Source organism: Thermobia domestica, chromosome 13 (genome assembly GCF_964235325.1).
Source record: "Thermobia domestica chromosome 13, izTheDome1.hap1.1, whole genome shotgun sequence".
NCBI lineage: Eukaryota > Metazoa > Arthropoda > Insecta > Zygentoma > Lepismatidae > Thermobia > Thermobia domestica.
In genome coordinates, this window is record NC_137466.1 from 50,841,555 (window position 1) to 50,866,224 (window position 24,670).

The 24,670-nt window shown below is 35.1% G+C and overlaps 1 protein-coding gene across 1 annotated transcript in view; it reads left to right on the top strand.

Annotated features, from left to right (window-relative positions):
* The window catches only part of LOC145668141 (uncharacterized), a 98,873-nt gene that overhangs the window by 56,879 nt on the left and 17,324 nt on the right, over window positions 1-24,670 (top strand). Inside the window, exons 6-10 of the mRNA XM_081735714.1 lie at window positions 2,394-2,537; window positions 6,523-6,690; window positions 12,212-12,391; window positions 13,616-13,819; window positions 22,271-22,794. Of these exons, the coding sequence (XP_081591840.1) occupies window positions 2,394-2,537; window positions 6,523-6,690; window positions 12,212-12,391; window positions 13,616-13,819; window positions 22,271-22,794 (1,220 nt within the window). The remainder of the gene's footprint in view (window positions 1-2,393; window positions 2,538-6,522; window positions 6,691-12,211; window positions 12,392-13,615; window positions 13,820-22,270; window positions 22,795-24,670) is intronic.

Consider the following 24,670-nt stretch of genomic DNA (forward strand, 5'->3'; position numbering starts at 1 on the left):
GGATGATGTTGTATGTGAAACATCCAAGGATAAGACAGAGAAGAAACTCGGTGTTGAAAGAAAGAGGCATAGGTAGAACAAAGACAGAATATATGACACTCAATTCAATTTATAATCGATACCAAGTACATAGAAAATAATGAACATATTAAATGAAAACCAGTGTGATCAAGTTAAACCTAATAGAAAGTTGTTCCTAGTATTATGTATTGTTGCTTCAAGCAGAAACAGGACTTTTTTTTTTTTTATTTGCGGACAGAAAGAAGAAAAATTAATCTAGCTTTGCAACACTTGTCAAGCATCCAAGTTGTCAGTACTGCTTCCATCAACTATCGCTTATGACGGCTCATTTGATCAAGTAAGCAGCAAACATAATTTTCATTATTATCTTTGAAAGAGTTAGCAGGACGAATTGGTGGAATATTGAGTGAAATCACACGTATACACAAAGGAACCATAACATTTTTTTTTCTCAATGTTTTCTCATATTCATAATAAACACTGCTGAATATCAGAAACTCTTTAGAAACTTATTTGCTGCATTGTACGAACTAAGTTCGTACAATCCCATTTGTAATTAAATATGTCGATGTAGATACATTTATCAGTTGAAAAAAGATAAACAGGCCAACTTAGGAAGGGATTTTCGATTAGTTAGTCTCTCTATATAAGAGAAGTTCTGAGTGAGAGAGTAAGTGACTTACTGATCAACGCCAGACCTAACCACTTAAGCTAGAAACTTGGGATTTTGACAATGCATAAGATTTGTAACATAAAATACCACTAAGTAAGGATTTTTTTAATTCGACGTATAAGAGAGAATGGTGAATAGCGGTGGCAATTATTATAGTAAAATTTTCATAACTGCGAATCTCTGAAGGATAGAAACATGAAATTTGGTATATGGACTTCCTGTTTAGAAAAAAATAAATACGTATTTTAGCGTTTATTTGTATATTTCCTCTAGAAAAGAAGAAAAAATGAGTGGGTTATAATTGTTGTAACAGGATACCCATATCTCCTACCTCTTAAGATTAGAGACATGAAATTTTGTATTTGGACTTTTCATTTAAAATAACTAAAGATATATTTCAGTGTTTTTTGATGTTTCCTTAGAAGGAAAGAAAAAAGGCGAGATTGCAATTGTTATAATAAGATGTCCATATTTCAAAATTCTTTAAAATTAGAGACATATTAAGGATGTGAAATTTGGTGTATAAACTCCTAAATTGTAAGAGTCTGTGTTCCAGTACTCAAACAAATAACGAAAACATAAAGTGTTTTCTTTTTCTTATAGTGTTTTCGTTATTTGCTGAAGTACTGAAATATCAAATAATACTTTCGATGAAGTAAATACTTTTAAATATCTAGGATCAATATTGACAGACCAATACCATATTTACGAAGAAATTAAATGTCGACTAAAAGTAGGGAATTCTTGTTGTTACCCAGTTCTAAATCTTTTGTCGTCGCAAATTCTGTCATAGACTCTTACAATTTAGTTTTTGTCACTGAAGTAAAATATCATATTATGTGAATAGCTACACATCTACACATTTTAAGCGTAAAAATAATCCTGACGGAATATAATTGAACATTTTACTACAAATATAATTGAGAATTTAAAAGAAGAAATAACTGATGATCTTCATAAGAAATCATCTAGGTTAATATTGTTAAATTTTAATATGTGCACTATACGCTTAATAATTTGTAACACTGATTTTCTTTTATTACAACCAAAATACCAAACAGGAAATAAAAGATTGAATTCAATGATGGCGATTTTTCTGATTGACCCAGTATCTTTTGTTTAATATTTCTAAAAAATCTGTCAGGCTAGTGAGTTGTACCAAGTGGTACTTACTTAATACAATTCACTAGCTTGGTGACCCCGCCTAGCGTAGTCGCTAACGCTCTCGCCTTCGGTGCGAGCGGTCCAGGGTTCGATTCCTGGTGGGGACACTCTGTCGAAAAAGTGTTTTAAAAAAGCTTCTCAGGCCAGTCATCCTGAGTGAGGTTTTCCTGGGTTTTCCTCATTCACACTAGACAAATGCCAGAGTGGTACCTAATATAGGTCCCAGGCTGCTTCTTCCTTCCCCAATCCTTTCTTCCTTCCCTTCCTCCGGATAGTGTGCTCGCCGAGGGAGGGACATCATTCCTCGTATGTGACGGGCTAACATGGCCATAGATGCCGAAAGTCCAGAAATCTAAATCCTAAATCTTAAATACACTAGCTTGATAGTTTTTTGTTACTTACAGCCGTTTAAAATACATTAGTTTGTACTTACACCGTTCTACTAATATACATAGTATTTAAATAATTAGTGTTACTCGTAAAATTTGACTATTTGTTTGAATATTAATTATTTGTATTTTGTATGATGATACAGTTGGCAGGTGATAATGAAGCTATGCAAAAGGAAAAGGATGCTGTACAGAACAAATTGCTTGAACTTCAAAAAGTCCATGATAGAGTTGTAAAAGAACTGGCAGATGTTAAGGAGCATGTCAAAATTTTAGAGAAGGAGAAGGCGGTGAGTATTTGTTTCATACATATGCATACATAATGAACTTTCGATATAGTTACTAATAGACATTATAGGGTACATATTACTAAACCAGCTTGGATACAAGGCAAGATTTTGATCTTTCAATACAGTGTGTCTGAGAAAGAACTCCCTAGTTTTAATGTGTCCTAGAATCTGTACAAAGTAACATACACTATTCTAGTTTGTGATGTTTGATACATCAACTCTCCAAGTTTGGCTCCCCTGCAGGTGGCAGGTCTGCTTGACCTTGAGGCGGCACCAGTGCTGTTTTTTTTCCTCTGTTTCCTCAGTTCAGTCCAGGCAGGCGTGCAGTGCAGAGCAACTCAGCAACAATGTGTACTCCGCAACAAAAAACTTTTTCTTTTGGGGCCACATAAAAAATGTTGTGTACAGTGAAAAGATCAGAGACATCAATCATTTACGGGAAAGAATCGTCGCGGAGGTTGGGATAGTTACACCTGAAATGATGAATACGTGTCGAGAAGTGGAATATCGTCTCGACGTGTGCAGGACCACAAATGGATCCCACGTTGAAGTCTACCAACATTAAACAAAACTTGAAGGAATTGTCCTTCATGATATGTACTCATTGATGTAAGTTTTCATTCATTTCTTAATTAAATTTATACTTAAAACTAGGGAGTTCTTTTTCAAACACCCTGTATATTTGATCATTGGCATGGAAATTTGTGAAAGGCTTGGTTTCGAATGTTGATTAATTGTGTCTGCTTATGTTTAAATGTGTGCCGTAATATGGTATTGTAGTTCAGTAACTAAGTCCAATTTTATATATATATATATATATATATATATATATATATATATATATATATATATATAGGGGAGACCAGGTTATTCACGAACACTTAAGCTTTGATTATAAATAACCCTTTTGTTTTTGGAGATAAAATTAAGATTTCTTGTGTACTTAAAGTTTGAAGTTTTTCCTGTTTACTAAAGTGCAGAGGAAAGTCAAAAGTAACATTTTTCAACAAATCAGTGAGATGTTTTATAAATGTACCTATGTTCGGGATTGCCCCAGTGGTCGGGGTAATCCCGAACAGACTGTTACTTTAAACTTTCCATCACGAAAGAAGCGAAGTGCATTAAAAATATATTACAAATTTACCATAATTTAGTATATAAATTTTCATCTACAAAAAAAAACTCCTTGTGGCAGCCTATGGTGAATCTAAAATAGTATTACTGACTTTAGAATAATGAACTAGGCTACTAATGGCGTAAAATAATAAATATTGTAAACTATTCTAATTAACACTTATTACCTACCAAGACATGATCTATTTCTCAAACCCACTTCATTAACTTATTACGTACTTTTCAGTGTAAAAACTATTTTTAAAAAATTGATAATTTATTTCACACATGGGGCAATCCCGAACACTCCGGAGTAATGGCAAACATTCTGTCTGGCATTTCCCAATGATACGCCATTTTATTTTTAAAGTTTAAACTAATTGTTGACTGCATACAGGCTAGTAAAATTACTAAGAACTAATGCTCAGATATAGGGGAACATATAGCCTTATCCGTAACAATATAGATAAGATAGCCAACTTACCTTGCCCAGATCGTTGAAAACGTTATAGTGAATCATCAAAAACAACAAAACTTCTTCCTGTCAATCCACTCAACTGACTGTCACCAAACTTATACCACACTTTTCCAGGTCTCTCCACTAGCGTGCAGCAAAATCGTTTGTTTTCTAACAAGCTTCCTTGGGCGTATGTTCGGCATTACCCCAGTGTTCGCGAGTACCCTGGTTTCCCATATATATATATATAATATGGGGTGTTTCAAAACAACATCGACAGCATTTAGGAGATGATTCCTGACACCAAGTAAGACAGAAAGTATAGATCAACCTGGGTGCACAAATTCTTCCTTTCGAAGTTATAGGCTGCTGAAAACATGAAAAAATGAACTCTAAAGTTCCATAACTCTAATATTATGGGATCTACCATAGTCGGGTCAAGACTTCACTTAGGAACTAATATGTACGCTATCCAAAACTACATGTTTCAGAATTTTGCGGTACTCCGCAACAATTTTCATAGAGGGATTTGGCTACAAATATATATTTTGAAGTACTCACCAACTACCTCTATAAAAATTGTCGTCGCGGAAGTACCACAGGATTCTGAAACATGGATATTTAGTTAGGGTATATACTAGTTCCTAAGTGAAATCTTGACCCGACTACGGTAGGTCCCATAGTTTTTGATCTATGGACCTTTAAAGTTCATTTTTTCATGTTTTCGGCAGCCTGTAACTCCGCAAGAAGCATTTGTGCACCCAGGTTGGTGAATATTTTTTGTCGTATCTTGGTTTTAGGAATCACCTCTCAAACATTGTCGCTGTTGTTATGAAAACGTTGTATACATTTCTGTCTGTCTCTCTCTCTCTCTCTCTCTCTCTCTCTATATATATATATATATATATATATATATACACTGCATATAAGGATTTAACCGGAGAATATGTGGAAAAGTCAGAAATCTATTTTCAGAGAAAGTAATCAGGGAATATGTTTCTCCTAGTATTTTTTTTATTATTTATTTTACAAAATAATATTTTCCCAAAAAGATTTTATCGACTGAGGCCTATCCTTAAAAATCCGTATCGTTATCCTTAAAAATTACCTTTATACATGTAGATGTATGTGAATACTGTAAAGAAAAAGTCCAAGTGCGTAAAGATATTTGTGCTCTAATTTAATAATGTTTAGTCACCTAAGATTTTTAGTGTTTTTGGTGTACAAAGGTAATAAAATTTGGATAATATTGAGCACATTACATGCAGTGTAATAGGAATTATTTCAAGAAAGAAGCCCATTGTTTACCTTCATCATTTTTTTAAAGTTATTCAGAGACGATCTAGTAATAACTAAGTATGCTGAAAAAAATTGGCGGTTGGAAAGTATGTACTTCGTAGGGAAGAGGTAAAGGAGCTTTTGAGTGTGCATTTATTTCTTTATATGTCCTATCGTGACTTTTACATCTCATTTCTTTCTGTACATTGCTTTCTGAATCTTAGTAACCAGTATAATCCTGGTATCAAAATAGGTTAATAATTTTGTAGAGAGATTAGCTAAAAGGTAGATGTTACTTCAAACCAAAACTGTATACATGCTACTGCAGATAGATATGTGTAATAACAAGATACTAGCGTTATTTCAAAATTTAACATTGGAGTAGGAGCAAAGATTGCTGTGGAAAGCATCGACACAAGAAAGAGAGAAAACAAGAGAGTTTTTATTTTTAACAGTTGTAGGAAACTTTTGTCGACAATGAGGCAGACCTGCAGCACGCACTTACTGACTTCTTTGCATTGAAGAACCACGAGTTTTATCGAAATAGCATTGTGCAGCAGCAGGATCGTTGGCAAAGGGGTGCTGGATGCTGATGGGGGATTACTTTGAGACTTAATGCTCAGTACCATGCGATGTATGTTTCTTACGATCACGAATGGCTAATTTTCAATAATTTTATTCCGTAACTGTATTTAAAAATTGCAGATTTTCATTCATTTCTAGATAAAGCAGTGTATTGGATGATTTTATTGCAGCGCAGATACAGAAAACATTAACGTAATGTAAACTTCGTCATGTAAAACATATAGTCCCATATCTTTCCATTCAGTTTTAATGCTGGAAGAGATTGTCACTGCTGGAAGGAATGAGGTCTATATTCTCCAGTTTATGCTACAGATATACGAAGAATTCAATTTGGTTGTCACAAATCATAAGCTTCATATCGTATTGTTGATTACACTTGTATCGTGTTAATAACATTGTTGAGTATCTCATGGTGGTGGTGTCCTATTAAAATTTATATATTCTAGATCTCATACGTTCAGTACAGGTTACAGGCTAAAGTGCATTTATTTCTTTAAAAAAATTACAAACTCAGTATGTTAGAAATGATAGACGGTTCACTTAATATTTCAGACCCTTGAGGAAAATTTGGAGTCTACTCTTCACGTACAGCGTCATGTTTCGCGACTTCAATCAGACATTCAGTGTATTGATGCAGAAAAAAATCAGACTACTATTAAATTACACCGGACCCAGCGTCATCTGGAAGTTCTTGCGGCAACAGTGGAAACTTTAACATCAGTAAGTTCATATTCAAATATTTCTTGATGCATGACCATTCAAAGTACTTCACTTACACTACATTTCTAGTTGTTGTTTGAAGAGTGGTAACATTTCAATCACACACATGTTACAGACACAGCAAAGCAGTTGTAGTGAAAGTTTAAATAATAAATTTTTAAATGTGTTTGTATACTATATTAACAGAGTGCAGATCTGAAGAGGCAGTGACTTTGTTTTTCGTCAGTACAGAACTAGGAGAACCCCAGAAAAGCCAGGAAAAATCACAGATGATATTATTTTTAAAATTAATTTAAATTTAGCATTTTATTTCGGTAATGCGAACCGTAAATGAATCTGCTCCTTGCTGTTTTTTTTATTTAGATCAGGGAAATTTTATTCAGAACTCATGAAAATAAGCAAAATTGAACTCTCACAACCTGTGATGTAGATATTTATTCTGAAACCTAGAAGGTACAGTGAAGTTAATATGATATGATGCTTTGGAAGGCTGTTTATAAACAATAATAATAAAACTTAATTTTTGCATGCTGGTAAACTAAGTTACCGGTAATGCGGTTTCTGTTAAGCAAGTAGAAAAAGGCCTAATAAATTGTTACTATTCTTATTATATAATAATAATAATAATAATAATAATAATAAAGAATTTTATTGTCGTTAAGCTATACATAGCAATAGACAACGTCAAAATGAGATACAATATTGATACGTAAGTATAAATAAATAATGATATATAACTAAATTAATGATGAAATGACATTACAAAATAAATTACAATAACAATATACATTTTAAATACAAGCTCAACACGAGATTACAAAATACGTTACACTTCTATTGAACAATTAAAATACTCCTGTAATGAATAAAAGGGCGTTGCAACTAACCAATTGTATAACTTACTTTTAAATCTATCTATATGTTCATCTTTTAGTGATGCAGGCAACTTGTTATACAGTTTTATTCCAACTGTCTCATAACTGTTCAATGATTTGGACAATCGTTGATATGGAACATTTATGAATTTACTGCTTCATAGAGTTTATAGAGTTCATTCATGGTTTATAGAGTTCTCTGTCACAAAGAGTATTGTTACAACTCGTGAAACTTCGTTGAAAACCTTTTACAGTGAAGGAGTGGGTTTATACATGCAACACAATTTGATTTATTTAAAAAAAAAGAAAAAGAAAAACATGAATATCTATAGCTAGTTTAAAATACTCTTAAAAGAAAATGAGTACACAACTGCATTTTAACAAGTACAGATGTCTTGTTCTACGGAATTTAAGTTGTTGCTTTGTATTGCGTGCTGCAAAAAAAAGGTATTTTATCAAAAATATGATATCCGAATTCCATTCTCCGTGAATGATTATACGTAACTAGGTGGTTCTCATGCTCACATTTGATGTGCGTGTTCTGAAATTAGACTCCCAGTGAGCTATAAATATCCGATATGCGTACAATAATGTGATATCCCAAAATGTGTAGTAGTGGACTGTGGTTTACAGAGCTTTGATGGGAACTTATTTGTAGTCCTGTTAGAAAGCTGTGTGTAACTTGAATGTTTCTCTGGCTTCTTGACTTATGTCAGATAAATACTTACTGACATATACAAGTGGGATAATGCAGCTATTGTTGCCCAGTTCTTTGAGTTTTACTTCCCACGGTTATGCCGGTTAGGCTAAAGGAGACGGTGATTATGAGAAATGAATGAAATAGTGGAATGAAGAAAGTGGGAGGAAAAAGGAGAACCCCGAGAAACCCACAAGCACGGTGTTTGTCCACCACAAAGTCCACACGGCGCGATCTAGGATCGAATCAGGGACCTCAAGCACAGGAGGTGAACGCTCTACCACTGAGCCACTGCGCCCCCTACCCAGTTCTTATATACATGTCATCTATAATTCTAATTCACGTTCTCTCTCTTCACTCCATCCAGTTTTTCGTATATTCTTCAACAGCTGCAAAAATAATTGGCCAACCTACCTCTCGTCTTCATGACTTGGGTACTGGCTTGTTACTTATCTCTAGTCCTGCTACTCGAATTGTGTAGGTCTGACACTCCTAACTCAGAACTATGAGGACAAACACGTTGTGGCTCATTATTTTTGAAGCAGAGACCCAGGCAACCAGCTGAACAGCGACGTCATTGCACTCTTTCAGCATTCGCGTTTGTTGCTACATAGAAACGCTCCCAAATTGCTGTGAGTCTTCTTTCCTTTCGTACAAGTTCGTAACTGTGACATCTATCATTTGTTTTGAAAGATTAGCGTGCTCTACTACAGAACAACATTCAGTTGGTGGGGCTTGATCGGGACGTGCTTTCAGACAGAACATGTTCGCATACGTGTTTAAAATGACCAATTGTAATTACTCGACAAATAAAGCACAAATAACTCAAATATATACTCCATTCCATAAATCGTACTGATTTACACGAATTATTTTGTCTTTTCGCATGTATTGATATTGTGTTTTATGGCTTATGTTTTGATATCAGGTTTCTGATGAGAAAACAGACTGCGTGGGATATTTGTCATATTTTCCCTATTTGTGTCGCGACATTTAATAAGAAATTATAAAATTTATTGACCAAACGTGATAAGAATATATATATATAGTTAACAATATAGATAAGGTGTTTCAGCAAGAGGTTGATGTCTTTCACTGAAAAAAAAACATACTTTGAAGAAAATTGAAATTCCATCACCCTTTTAAAATCTCTTAACGGGCTTCCATTTTTAGTTGGTTTTCATTAATATAAGCTTTCAAAAATATGGTTAACGAGACGATGAAAATATGCCTGCTTTAACCGGAGATCATACGCAAGGAACACAAATTAAATCTTGAAAAATTTTGCTCAATCGTTTATGTTTAGTCCTTTAATTCTTCTCAGTAACTTTAATTACATATCCTAATATCTTCTTCAGACAGTGAGATGAGGAGTGTTCAGGAATCTAACATAGTTCGATTTTATATATATATGATACATTTCGAACAAATATCAGCGTCTTATACAGGGAGTCTATCGGTCACGAAAAAGTCACTAAATTTAGCTTTTGGGTCACGATTTTTTTTAACCGTACAAATGTAAGTACAGATTGGAAAATTTCGTTCTATAAAACGTCAAAATTCACCACCAAAAATGTCCATGGTCGGCTTTAGACGCTACCAAATCGCAAGCAAAGTACGTTTCTATCGCATGGATGAAAATTCGGCTTAATTCGCACCCAAATTTGCTCTTGAAAATGTTAGGAAATTTTATGATTTGGTGAAGAAAAGGTCACGAAAAAGTCACGAAATTTCATTTTGGAATTTTAGTAGACATCCTGTTATAGATTATTTGTGTTAAATGTGTTAAACGAAAAGTAATGTAAATAATTTAGTACTTCAGTTTGTGGATGAAAATCAGGTAGATGGGGGGTATTTTTTAAGTCTATCCTTTTTGTACCTATATTATCGAAGTTAGATTCCTTAACTGTTCTTGCCTGTTGGTTTAATCCAGCATACGAGTAAAGACACATAGCTTCTGATTGATTATATGTATAACACTGTATGTTCCCTAAAGACAGATATTATGAATAGTTACCTGAAATATTTCAAAGCCCAATCGGACTGTTTCTTCTGGAAACAGATGATTACGACTTTTACATATTTTTATCGTACATTTGTCTTAACATTTTTTCTTACATTTTGTATTCGTTGAAAATCTTCTGATAAGCATATCTTCTATCAAACTCACGGATAATTTTCACTTCTATCAGAGGATTTTCACTTCTAAACTTAAATGAAAATTAACATAAAAAACTCTCTAGAATAGACTTGCAGATTCTATGTACCCAGCTAAGTAGCATATAAATATTCGTCATTATTTGTAGGTGCACAAAAATACATAACTATTTTCTACACGTAGCACAAACCAGGACAGGGAGTAGGATGCTACCATCATTAATTATATTAGTAAAAAAATGTTAAAAATAGTTTTTCATTTCTTTTCCTGACAGTAGTGATACATACATGTTTTAAAAAAATTAAAAAATAAACACACAAATACAATGGCGCCATTAGAGCGCTCTCTTCTGGCACGTGCGGTCCCTGGTTCGATTCCAGCTCCCGCCAAGTAGGCTTTGTTGTGGATAAATAGCGTGTGAGTGGGTTTTCTCGGGTTTCTCCTGTTTCCTGTCATTTTCGTCATTCCACCATTATCATGCACCTCACTATCAATGTCTCTGTTAACATAATCGTGGGATGTTAAACTTTTTTTAAAAAAAAAGTATAAGCTAATACAGGGTGCGGCACGTAAAACCGGCCCGTAAAGTGAACACATAAAATGAAATAACTTCAGTGCCCTTAAAATACGTCTACAACTTCTCTCACTCGCATGAACCTGTTGACTCAATCTCCTGGTTGACTTTCGAGGACTTCTTGTCATTATCTCCTCCACCTGCATCTTTAATTCAGGTGTGCAGACAGATGGTCGTCTGTTCCTGAGAGCATTTTGAACCGATCCTGTACGCCACCATTTTTCAATCAATTCCTGAATGGTGCTTTTTGCTGGCACAGAACGTCCTGGAAATTTCTCCCGAAACAAATTCTTTGTTTTCACAAAAGATCCAGTGAGAATGAGCCCTTCAACAATGGCAACACGCTCGGGTATCGAATACGGCATTATCACACACTGACACTCACCCGGCTTAACACAACGAGGCCTTTTTCTCAATTGGTTTCGACAAGTTTCACTGGCTGCGGCTGCACGTGACTGCTGCAGGTCACGTAAGTCGACCCGACCTCGACACGCCATCTCTTGGTAGGAAGGTAGATTATTTAAGTGTTGCCAAAAACAAAATATACCAGAATATTACGACGGGCCGGTTTTACGTGCCGCACCCTGTAGTTATAGGTATATTAAACCTGTAAATATATTTTGAAGTTTTTCTTTCTCCTAATTTATTTTCAAATTTACACGTTTTTTTTTTTTTTTTTTTTTTTTTTTTTTTTTTTTTTTTTTCCTCAAGTTTGATAGTAGATAAACATTTCAAAGGATTTTCAACAAATACAAAACATGTAAAGAAAGCTAAAAAAAAAAAAAAATGTAAAAATTGGTGGTCACTTGCTGTCAGAAGTCCGATTAGGCTTTGAAATATTGCAGATAATTATTTACAATATCTATCTTCAGAAAATATGGAGGTGAGTGTTATAAATAAGTGTCCCGTACATTCTTTAAATGATTGACTATAATTTAATGTATCTTTTCACCACCAAGACTTAATACTTCCACTGAGAAGCGAATACATTTGGCCATGAAGGGGCTCGAAAGAAGTGCCTAAATTTTTGTGAACATCACTTACATCAGAATGTGGTAAGGTTATGATTATTATTATTATTTCCTTTCTTTTAATCATTTTATTTGTAAAGAAATGTGATTGAAATATATGGCATGCCATTAATATATATTCTGTTCTTGTCGTGAACTAGTTATAAATTCTGAATACAACATCCATTTTCTTCGTTTCTTTTACAGGATAAAGAATATAAATCCAAATTGTTACGAGAAGAAATACAGCGCAATACTGAACTTCAAGCCGAAATCCATCAGCTAAACAGTCAGGTCGAAAGTTTGAATCATATGCTGGAGGTTATGGCGGACAGTAAAGAGATGGTTGCTAATGAAATGAGGGCTCAACAAAACGCAAATATGGAAGTAAGTTTGCGTAGTAATCCTGTAAAACGAAAGGATATATATATATATATATATATATATATATATATATATAAAAGGACAAATCTCACCAAACAAGGGTTAATGGTGAAGGGTTAAAGGTAATGTGTGCCTATATTAGTAAGATAATTTATAAATATTGTTGGAGAAATGTGAGCTCCCACGACTAGATGGTTTGATTCCTGTTGTAGACAGAAGATTTGGATTAAAGAAGTGACAGGCCAGATTAAGAAAATCAGAAGTAATGATGTTGGGAGTATAGTGTATATGCTAACTATGCCCTAAATAGTAAAGAGTGTGCCACCTGCAGCCACAGCACATTTCATGGGCTAAATTCCATGGTTTCATTCTATTATTTCTGTCCCCAGAACAATCAAATTAATTCATACTTGTAAACTGTCCCAAGATTCGATCTTCCGATAAGTCCTCTTACTTCCTTTTAGTCTCAGAAGCAAATACTAATATGTTCTAAATAACAGCGTGGAATTATGTATTTGAATGTATTGTGTTATAAATTCATAAGAATTCCAGATCTTTTTGTATTGGTATTAGTCTGAGGGTTATAACGAAAATTATTAAAAGAAAGATATTTGTACCAATTCCCATTATTAATCGTGGTATTCATAGTTACGTTTGAAGTCTGCTACGGGCAAATTAATAAGTCACTGCATTGTAAAAGTTCAATACAATCCAACCGATGTTTAATGTTAGTAAGGGATAAGTCACTAAGGTGTGAATTCCTTGATACCAATATCCAAACTTTTAAAGTGTGTCTTGTAAAGAAAGCAGAAGCAGCTCTCAAAGTTATTTCAAGTTGGAAAAGTAAAATGAAATCTTTGAGTTTTACGTCCCACGACTCTGCCGGGTAGGCTAAAGGAGACGGTGATGATGAGAAATGAATGAAATGGTGAAATGAAGAAAAGTGGGAGGAAACGGGAGAACCCTGAGGAAACCCACGCACACAGTGTTTGTTTACCACAAAGTTCAGTTGGCGCGTACTGGGATCGAACAGGGACCTCATGCACCACAAGTGAACGCTCTACCACTGAGCCAACGCGGCTCAAGTTAGATATTGGGGGCCACCTACAAGTTTAATAATTATTTTTAGAACAACAGTATTATATTTAGTAGATATGTTTAAAGTGATTGATATTAATCTTCGTGAGACGTGAAAGCAATATTTACTAATGTCATTGTTTGTTTCAGCTTTCAGAAACGCTGCAACAGTTAAAACTGGACTTGGATAGTAGTTGGAAGCGAGAAGAGCAACTTAGACAGGAAATGGTGCAGCTAGAGCAAAAGACCCAAGAACAAGAACAATGTGTGTTGATGTTGAAAAAGGAGAAACAAGAGCTTCAAAAGAAACTGGAAGAAGTGCAGAAGGAGAAAGAGGAAACCGGACAAAAAGTGGTAAGTTGTAGGTACAAAATTCTTATTCCGACATAAATATTCGTGAATATCCCATTGAAGGTAAAATCCTGCTAAATGAAGGGTTAATTACCTGGCAAAATCATGAAAATTCGGATTATATTGTAAGATAATCTTCGAGAACATTTTACGGGAAATCATGGTGTTCAGTTCGTTCATAGATTTCAGTTCGTCGGTGTCATATTGAAGTGTGATGAAGTTGTTAATTAACTTGGGGCCGCAGTGGCTCAGTGGTAGAGCGTTCACCTCTGGTTCGTGGGGTCCCTAGTTCGATCCCAGCTCGTGCCAAGTGGGCTTTGTGGTGGGCAAACACCTGTGCGTGAGTTTTCTCAGGATTCTCCCGTTTCTTCCCACTTTCTTCATTCCACCATTTTAATTCATTTCTCATCATCATCGTCTCCTTTAGCCTAGCTGGCACAACGTGGGACGTAAAACTCAAAGATTTCACTTCGCTTTTGTTAATTGACTTGGCTATTTAATTTTACCTTGCATCACGTTGATATATTTATCTAAATGTAAAACCTAAATAGATCTTGTTTTTGAAGAAAGAAAGACTTCAGTTTTATATTTCAAAGGAAATGTTGTAAGCTATGAATATAGGGGGGACGGTGACTCAGTGATAGAACGCTTACTACTGGTGCATGGGGTTTGTGGTTCGATTCCCGGCCAAGTTGTAAGGGGTCTCCTGGTTCGTATTTAGTAATCTTCAAAATAATTCAAACGTTTTAACACTTTCTTAGCTGGTTTTTAATACTTAACCATGAGAAGCGTACATAATCAACTTTCTGCATATACAACAAGATGTCTACACCTTTATATACACCCTTTTTTTCTCGACAAGATGTCTACGTACATGTACATTTATTTACGACGTTGCTATAGTAACAACAACTCTCTTTTTAGTTACCGATTACAAAAAAATAATATCTCGAAATCTCTATATGTCTTTCTTTTCTTTGTACACAATACTGCTCAAATAATTCGCCTCTGATCCCTTTCTGTAAATTGGCACAGATTGTTAATATTACATACAACGTTATCGTTGTAAAGTAAGCTTGTGGTGGACAACATCGGATCCTTGGGTGTTCTCGGGGTACTCCTGTTTCTTCCCACTGTGTCATTGCACCAATTCTTCCATCATCTTTCACTTGTTTAATCGTCCTTTCCTCTAACTTAAAGAGTATAATCGTGGGACGTTAAACTGAAATATTTCATTTTTGAATAATATTTTATACTTACGCATGAGTTCTCTTTGTGAATGGTATCAAACAAATTAAATGGAATCTTTAATTTAAGTTCTTAGGCGTATGTTGCTTAGACTAAAAGAGACGAGTGATTAATGATAAAGTTATTGTCATGTCAAAGACTTACTGGAATGAGAATGTAGAAGGAAACGGGGGAACCCCGAGAAAACCTACGTCACAGTGTTGTCCCACTAACTCACATGGCCTGAGATCGAAACAGGAACCCCTCGAATTAGAGATGAGCTGCTCTACCAGTGAAGGTAAAATCCGTAAAATATTGAACGAAATTTTAAAAATATATACAAGGTGTCTCAAAAGTCCCCTGACATAGGGTATCTCAGTTATTATCAGAGTTACAACAAAATGTAAGGGGGGAAGTCGTTTCCAAATATGTTGTTTTCAATCTAAAGTGAAGGAATTTTTTAAATCGGACGAGCCGTTTGGGTTGTACATTCTTTATGCGCCCAATGTTAAATGAAAATGCAGCGTTGCCATTTACCTGGACCCACAATATAAGTAAATGTAGTTACTGTCTTTTATATGAACGTGTCGATCGCCAACCCCCGTGTCAAACAGCAACTTCATTCACTTACGTTGTGGGTGAAGCAAACGGCTTGTCCGATTTAAAAAATTCCTTCACTTTAGATTGAAAACAACATAAATTTAGAGACGGTTCCCCCCCCCCCTTACATTTTGTTGTAACTCTGATAATAATTGTAATGAATATAATAGTTATCCTATGTCAGGAGACTTTTGATATATAACTTCCATCGAAATATGATTGATCTATGGTGATTAGTGCCGTGTAGCATATCCCAGCGATATCATACTTGCTTGTTAATTTTAGAAAAAAAAAAAAAAGAAAGAATGTAAAAGAATGATCTATAATGACATCCTAAAATGAAAATTTCGAATAATCGTGTCCTGAAATATGTTTCAGACAACTTCAACTATTAAACACGATAAACTCAGATCGTTTGTTCATGTAGAAATACAGAGTACTTCAATATTCTCTGATTTTCTTGAAATCCTGAGGTATTGTTATAAATTACGTGTACTTGTTTAATGAAGTTCTGTTTCATATTTAGTATATTTTAACGTAAAAATTGTGTACCTCAGGGATTACTAACAATGGGTTTAGCAAACCCTAAGGACTGGCATGACTGAAAAGAGTGGTTTAACATGCCTTGTAGACTAAAGTTATTTTCTTTAGAAAGTTTTTGTACGAGCTGTACTACAAATTAATATTTCGAGTGCATCTTCCTTATGTATTGACATTTCAGTACTTCTTGACATAATTTGCACAAGCATTTAACATGGCTTCTTTATTTGCTTATCGTGGTTACCATACTTCCATGAGCTCAATTAATATCACCTTTCTAGTAATGTTAATTTTCTTCAACCTTTCCTTTACAGTTACTCATATTTTCTATGGGGTTCATGTCTAGGCTGTTCCATTACAGAACATTTTAAACCAAAAACTATGTTACAAATTTGGCTTTTTGGCGTGAAGCAGCATTTTTCATAAAAACAAAGCTCTTTTCAGTAAACTGTTCTTTCAACAGTCTTGTTTCCGAAGTCTTTGTATATTGCTGTTGCCTCACTGTATCTTTAACAATATATAGCCAGCCTGTATCCTTTGCTGATATTATACTCAACACCCTTACACAAGTGGGATGCTTAATTGTTTGTGTAACACGTGGTGTTGAAAATTCTTCGTCTTTGGCTATTCTCACGTATTGGTTTGTTTTCTTCGCAAATCTCGAATATGGGCTCATCACAAAAGCTCAGTGAAACTAAAGAAATATTTTGATTATCACTAACTCAATGAAATTAGATGCATGCAATCCGGAAATATTCAAACATTATTAAATGATATTCCGTTATTTTCGGAAATTTATCTTTCAGAACGACTTTACTTCAGATATTCATACTAATTCACTATTATAGTTAATTTCAATCATTTCCTATAAATCGACTTTTGACGTTATAGCCCACATCAGCCACATCTTAACTATTACTGCGGTGTTTTCTCCTTCCTGCAAGGACTGCATACTGGAAGTGCTCGTTGCACAAGCTTTGTACGGACAGTTGAAGAATAGACATCAAACCTATATCTATCCAGGTACTGACTTGTAGCTTTTCTACTAAAGTCTTGGCTAGTACCTTTTCTGTTGGGTTGAGCAAACTGAATGAGTTTACGATTGATTCTTTTGCTCAGTTACCTCTTGTGCGCACATTTTCCTTTACGACTAGAACTGTAGTCGTGTCCATTCTTGAAAGCTTGGCTTTTATGACTTTCTGATTTTTCAGAAATATGTAATCTTTTAGCTATTTGTGCTGTGTACACAGCTTTAAACATAATTTGTTTTACCTATAACCCTAAAGTAATCTGCAAAACAACAAAATAATCTATAATAAAGCAGATATTGCTACTTAATAATGTATGCATAAGCATAGACAGGCCTTTTTATGTAAATCAAATGACAAAATTTAACAAAAGAAACACCGACCAAAGCTTAAAACCCACTGTATTTTAAATTATAATATGTAACGGTTTCGGATATCTAACATATCCTTCTTCAGACACTATCGACACAGATGTTCGATAGTGTCTTAAGAAGAATATGTTAGATATCCGAAACCGTTACATATTATAATTTAAAATAAAGTGGGTTTTAAGCTTTGTTTTTTGTTAAAATAATCAATCCAAAGCCATGGATAGTCTTACTGACAAAAACTTACCTAATACACAAGGTATGATCAAAAAGTACGGTGAATGTAGTTGCACAGCGTCATCTATCGATGCTGCATCCATTTTAACTAGTAAGCTCGGTAGCGTAAACCTTTGACACAGTCAGTGTCGAGTTTGAACAAGTTGTGACATGTTAGTTGGCTTCCAGAGGCAGAAGAGTGAGGACGTGTTAAGAGTGCCTGTCGCACGCCAACATTAAGTTTTGTTCTAAGCTGCAAAAAAATGCCAAAGAAGCTCATGAAATGTCAAAATCGGTGCGTGGTGATGAAGCGGTGACATTGAAGACTGTTTACAAGTGGTATGAGCGATTTAAAAGCGACAAGGAGTCGGTTGAAAACGAGCAGAGATCGAGACTTCCTTTGACGTCAAAAACATGAAAACGTGCAAAAAGTGGCACAAATGATTTGTTCAAACAGGCAGATGGCTGTTCGAGAGCTTTACGAAGAACTAAACATCTCTTATGGGTCCGTGAAAAGCATTTTAACCGCCGATTAAATGGGCAATTGCTTCCTTCACCTTGCTTTTGATCCGCGAGTTTTGGGCCAATAAATATTCCTGTCTGTCCACATTCGTTGTACTCTCCAAATATAGCATCAAGGGAACTTCTGGCTCTACCCAAACATTTAAACCGTGCTTAAAGTAAAACGTTTTGACAACATTCCTGACATTGAGAGAGCCAAGACAGAACAGCTGAACTCCTTTCCAAAAGAGCCTTCTAGAAATGCTTCCAGTCATGGATTCAGCGTTGGGATAAGTGCATTGCTAGTCAAAGACGCGTATCCAAGTGTCTCATCTAGTAATAATAGATTCCGGAGGAAGTAATACGCTTGGTAATTGTTCTTCGTTAACTTGCAAACGTTGCGGTACCTTTAAAAACACCTTTTTTCGTGAAAGAAATAAGTTGGTTGACCTCCAGATACTTAGCTCTCATTTCAGCAACATGTTGGAGGATACGGGTAAGTCAGCTTTACAACGAGCATTTTGAAGAAGTGAAATCTGTTCTTAACTTGTCAGCGGTGGAGTTAACTGTACCGGTACACACTGCTCAAAAACTCTTCAAGGACCCCAAATTTGCTCGCGATATGCCGTACATAAACAGCACCGTAAGCTCATATGCAATTGTGGGTTGGATTGATACAAGCATCAACAGACTTGAAACTGTTGGGCTTCCTCTCCTGGGAAGTCATGCATATATATGATATGCAGGAAAGAAACTGGCTGCTATCGGAGAAGATGTGAAAGAGAGAGTTTGAAGAAAATTCAACGTAGAAGCTGAAAGGAACCCAGGTTACAACAGCTTGACAGTGAGTCGCATTCTGAATGGTGAAACAGTTAACAGTCCTAATGATATTTCTCCCAACTACATTCACCTTCTGAAATATGCTCCGATTACTTCTTGCGACGTAGAGAGAAGTTTCTTTGCGTAAAACAACATATTGTCTGATCGGCGACAAACATTTACTTCTGAACATTTTGAAATGTACTTGGTGGTGACATATTGTAAATTATTTAAACTGTGGTTAATATCTTAATGTACACTGCAGAAGATTAAGAACACTTAATATAAGCATTCTAATATTGTAACTTGAATTTTAATAAGTCCGTTTAAAATAAACATATCCCTTTGTGAGGAAAGAAGTTTAAAACAAAATAAGAATTAATGTTAAAAATAAATATTTATAGTACATATTTCATTATGAATTTACTTTTTTTTTTTTTTTTAACATATTTGAGACATTTGTATTAAATATTTTTGTACATCTTTTAGGGGTTGATATTACATAAAAATGCGGACTCTACTTATTACTCAAATAAATTGGTAACCTATTTATCTTAGAACTTTGCGGCACTGAATGTTATTACTATACTGTTAATGATTAAATTCATCTTTGTATGCTGAACACCTACATGACCTTTGTTTCTTAAAAACAATTTTAGAACACCTTTTACAGTTATGTTTCCGATCAATAAACCGAATGGAGAAAGGGATGAAAGTAACTTGTTTATAAAAACAGAAGGCGATGGTACTCTATTGTTTTTATACCTGCTGTTGATAAGCATATGGACATATTAGTGCCATTAAGGCTTTCTATAATTGCAAGACATTTGGTTGTTTCGTAGATAGACTTGGTTGTCCTCTGTTTTCGTCTTTATATATATATATATATATATAGCTGTGAGAAGCTCAGAACAAATGATGATTTTCTTCCTATGCTTGTTAATAACAGGCATGTAGCTGTTGAAATTAACAGTAGGGTACTTTTTGGGTTTTCGCTGTTTAGAAAGAACATCATCGGTGTTTTGAGTACTTCCGAGAACTAACGATCGTATCTGCCTGCATCGGTCATCACGTGGGAGAGAAAAGAGAATAAAGAATGATCCGCAATATTTTATATAGATAATTATAGCATGGTGAAATCACATTTAAAATACATTGTATGAATGACAAACTAAGGTAGGTATTTAGTACATACAATATTTTTATATGACAGAAATCATTTTTACTATATAGTATAAATAGAATTCAAACTAATACGTAAGTAATAATTGGTTACTGCAATAAAAATGGTTATATTATTATCTATAACAGTATTTGCATCAAATACATTTATTTTCTGTGAGTTGGTCCCTTTTTCAATGGAACCAATACTGGCCAACATAGACATGTTTCACTGTCTCTTCATCTTGAATGTGATACCCTAATTAATTGAATTAATTAAGTACATAAATAAAAACAATATATGGATTTAGTAAGGTAAAGTCTCAGTTCTGTCCCCCATTTGGGACAGACGATAGGGGGCTGAAAGACTGGGTGGAGGTAAGGCGTCACACTTACTTGATTTTGGTACATACAATAGGTAATGTAGTCAGCAACACACTCCGGTCTACTTTACACCCCGGTTTTTCTCATATATCCATTTTACAGACCTCTGAGCCGCATTAGAACGAGAGAAAATTCCCACCTCCACCGGAGATTGAACCCGGTCTCACTCTTACCGATTATGACACCACGTTTCTATGGGTATATTAAGAAGGAGTGAATTATTGAATCGTTCTCTACTTTATATATACACAGTATGTCGGAAAAATAACGGAACTTTTTAAATTAAACAAAATGAATTAGGTATTTTACCAGGTATAGTTCTTTTTATTCAAAATACATCCCATCCGTATCAATACATCGCTGGGCACGTTCAACCAATGCTAGCATAGAGCTTTTAATGTCCTTTTTCGGAATCGCCTCAGTGATCATCGTCACGGCAAACTGGACATGTGTAACATTGTCATAAGATGTTGACGATAAATCAGGCGAATACGAAGGATGTGGAAGCAAACAGATTTGTTTTTTTAGACAAAAAGTCACAAACTGCGACAGTTCTGTGACATAGTGCATTGTCGTGCAATGAAGACCAACTGCGTGGCGCTCGATACTCGGGCCTTACGCGAACTATTCGCTTCCACAAACGCTTCATAACACCCAGATAATATTCACCATTAACAGTTTGACCCTGTGTAACGAATTCCCTAAGTACCTTTGAAATCGTTAAAAAAAAAAAAAAAAATCAAGATTGTCTTCTTACGTTACTTTTGAAATCGCGTTTTTTTTTTTTTTTTTTTTTTTTTTTTTTTTTTTTTTTTTTTTTTTTTTTTTTTTTTTTCCGCTTTCGAAGAACCTTGGGACTCCCACATAACACTTTGGCGTTTTGCTTTCGGGTCGTACTTGAAACTCTAAGTCTCATCACCAGTTACAATCGAAATATTCTGTTCCATCTATGGCTGTTTCAATCAGATCCTTGCAGTGTTCAACGCGAGTAAGTTTTTGGTCGTCAGTTAAGGTGTGCGGAACAAATCAAGCATAGACTTTCCTAAAACTCTTTTACAAAATTTCGTGAATCATGTCTGTCGTCGTATTAATTCCTCCGCCATCCATCTTACCATCGAATTCGCATCGTTTGCCATCATTTCACGCACTTGTTCCACCAACTCATCTCGATTTTTGTTTTTCGGTCTGCCTGGTTTTGGGTCGTCTTCCAAGGACTTACGACCATCCCGGAATCACGTATACCACTCGAACACACGTATACGAGATAAGCACCCATCACCATACATTTGTTTAATTATTTCCAATGTTTTATCTAGTGTGAAACAAAATTTAATATTAGCTCTTTGCTTCATCATGTTTTTGTGACAAGGTGACACCAGATATACTCACTTTTCTTCTATAACTTGACCTCCCGTTAGTTGGTTCTCATGATTGTAGTCTCGTTTTGTTGAGCAGATATCCAGCTTTCCGATGATACGTTGCCTCAATAGATGGAGCTAGTGGTTACCTGTAAAGAAATAAGTTCCATTACTCTTCCGGCATACTGTGTATAAGAAAAGGAGTATAAAATAATTGAGTCAATTTTTAAAATATGTTCTCCTTATTAACAGGAAATCCTAGAACAAACAAAACACGGCTTGGAGATGAAGGTAACCGAGCTGAAGCTTCGCTTGGATTTGGCAGCTGCAGAATACAAAAAACTGTACAGTGATAAGTTTCGTGTCGAAAAGAAATTGTTAAAGTTGCAGCGTGAACGGAAAAAGCATCAAGATTCACCATCGTCCTCCTCTTCGTCAACAGCAGGTGATCAAAAGCCCACTGCAACTTCTGCATCTAGTCCCGCAACGTTGTTTCAGACGACAACTTCACATGAAGACTCGGATTCTGATATTTCTGAGTGTAAACCACCGGCAGCAGTCAAAGTAACGTCGAGCAAGAGTAGTCCTATCAATACTGGTGCGAAGCCGAGAACCCCTAACAGAAGTCCAGCTAAAGGAGACAGCAAAAATTTGGCAGCGTCGTCTGATCCTTCCAAGTCACAGGATCTGTATCCGGATCTGGTTCTCCCCGAATTACCTGGCTATAATCCCAAAAGAGTAGAATGGATTGATACCGGCATGGAGAATAGTGAGGGGTACGTAAGTTTTTATAGTATTTTGAAATTCTTAGCTTTGTTTTACTTGTCGTTGGATATCCAGGCTATCCAGCAGTTCATTTTAGAGCTACAATCTCCGGAATAGACTGTATGATCAGCATATCCTTTTGCTTTATGTATAGCATGAAATACGTGCCGTACACAGTTACCAGCAAAATTATATAATGTCTTACGTAAAATTCTTTAATTGAAAACTGCACTCACAGAGCTAATTTATTTCTGAATTACCGATTAAAGAACCAGTAAGGGGAAGGGTGCACTTCGCTGTTAATACATAAATACATTATGTATATAATACACAGGGCCATCTCGTCGATTTATGGGACCTGAGGCGTAGGTAAATTGTGAGACCAATGTAAATGAGAACTCCATATTCAAAATGATAGTGGTATCTCACCAAATATTTAAAACAAGAATAACAACAATAAAATAATCTACTTCATACCATAATATCTAGCCTGTGTGATATGGAAGAGCGTAACTAGCGTCGCGACGAGTACATTTAAGTCTTACTATATCATCCTACGGCTCGGAGCCAAAAGTAAACCGTCCTACTTACACTCATACATACGCACACATATATATACTCATACATACGCACACACCAAAGGAGAAATACAGTTCCTCAATAATTGTGATAATTAAGTAGATCTGCAATTTGAAGTGCTTTCGTGTAATATAGTCAGATGTTAGCTCTGAGGATTGCGATGTATATTAAACTGTTACGTTTTACTTTTGTATTCCTGTCATGTAGGTTAATGAAGACAATAAAAAGAAAATAAACGATTATAAAATCATACGTGAGGTGACGATATAAGTAAATCGAGAATCTTTTATTCGTTGTGTAGATATTTCTTGAAGCGACATTAGATCCAACACACAACTGTGTGCTATCGAACCCTGAATCGTAGCAGTTTCTTAGATGAAATTTGAAATCGGTTCGTTTTTAAGTCTTAAATGCATAGCCAGTAATAATGCCATTTAAGAGGAAGAAAGATAGTTTTATATTTAAATAAAGTTACCTTTTTATCATTATATCATTGTGTTCATGTAAAGTTACCATATGAGATTAGTTGAAATAGGAAATGGAACAGATGGGATGGGGCTCGACCTATTTGACAACAAGGGATAAAAGAAATAAATCAGAATCGATGAATAACGGGGATTTGGTCCAGAATCGGCAAATCTTTGAATTGTATAGTACAATGCTCAAAATCCGCACAAGTTTATAATCGTGAGTACTACCTCAAAATAATTATGGAGTGTATACTAGTATTTCGAAACAAATCAGGAACGTACTTGCCAGATTAAGTGCAAGTAATGATGATGTGATATATTGCATTTATGTAAAATCAGTTTTTTTCTGTGTTACCCGAACATAGATGCAAGTAGATAAAATGACAGTACTTGGGCCATAGGACTTGCTTGGTAAATCAGCGATCCAGACCATGGCAAATGAAAGTACCGGAATATTTTGATAGAAGCTAGAACTTGGTATTTAATCTGCTAATAGCGTGCATGTAGTTATCTTAGCAGGGTACAGAATATAAATACGTGTTGTATACGGAATAATTAACGCAAAAACGAAACTAGATAAGTGATATATTCAAATGGTCGCCCATTAAGTTTATATCGTACGGACAAGAGTGATATAAAAATAGAACCACGCCACTTATTTTACCAGATTATTAGACAGATCTGCTATCCATAGCAGCCACTCTTTCTAGCAAATTTGTCTTAAGATTTTCTGAAAACAGGAGGATGTACTCCATTGTACCTGAAGTATGATGATAGACTCAGTAGAGAAGGTCGTAAAGATCTAGACAAATCCTGTCCTTCAATTTTTCTTCCAGAG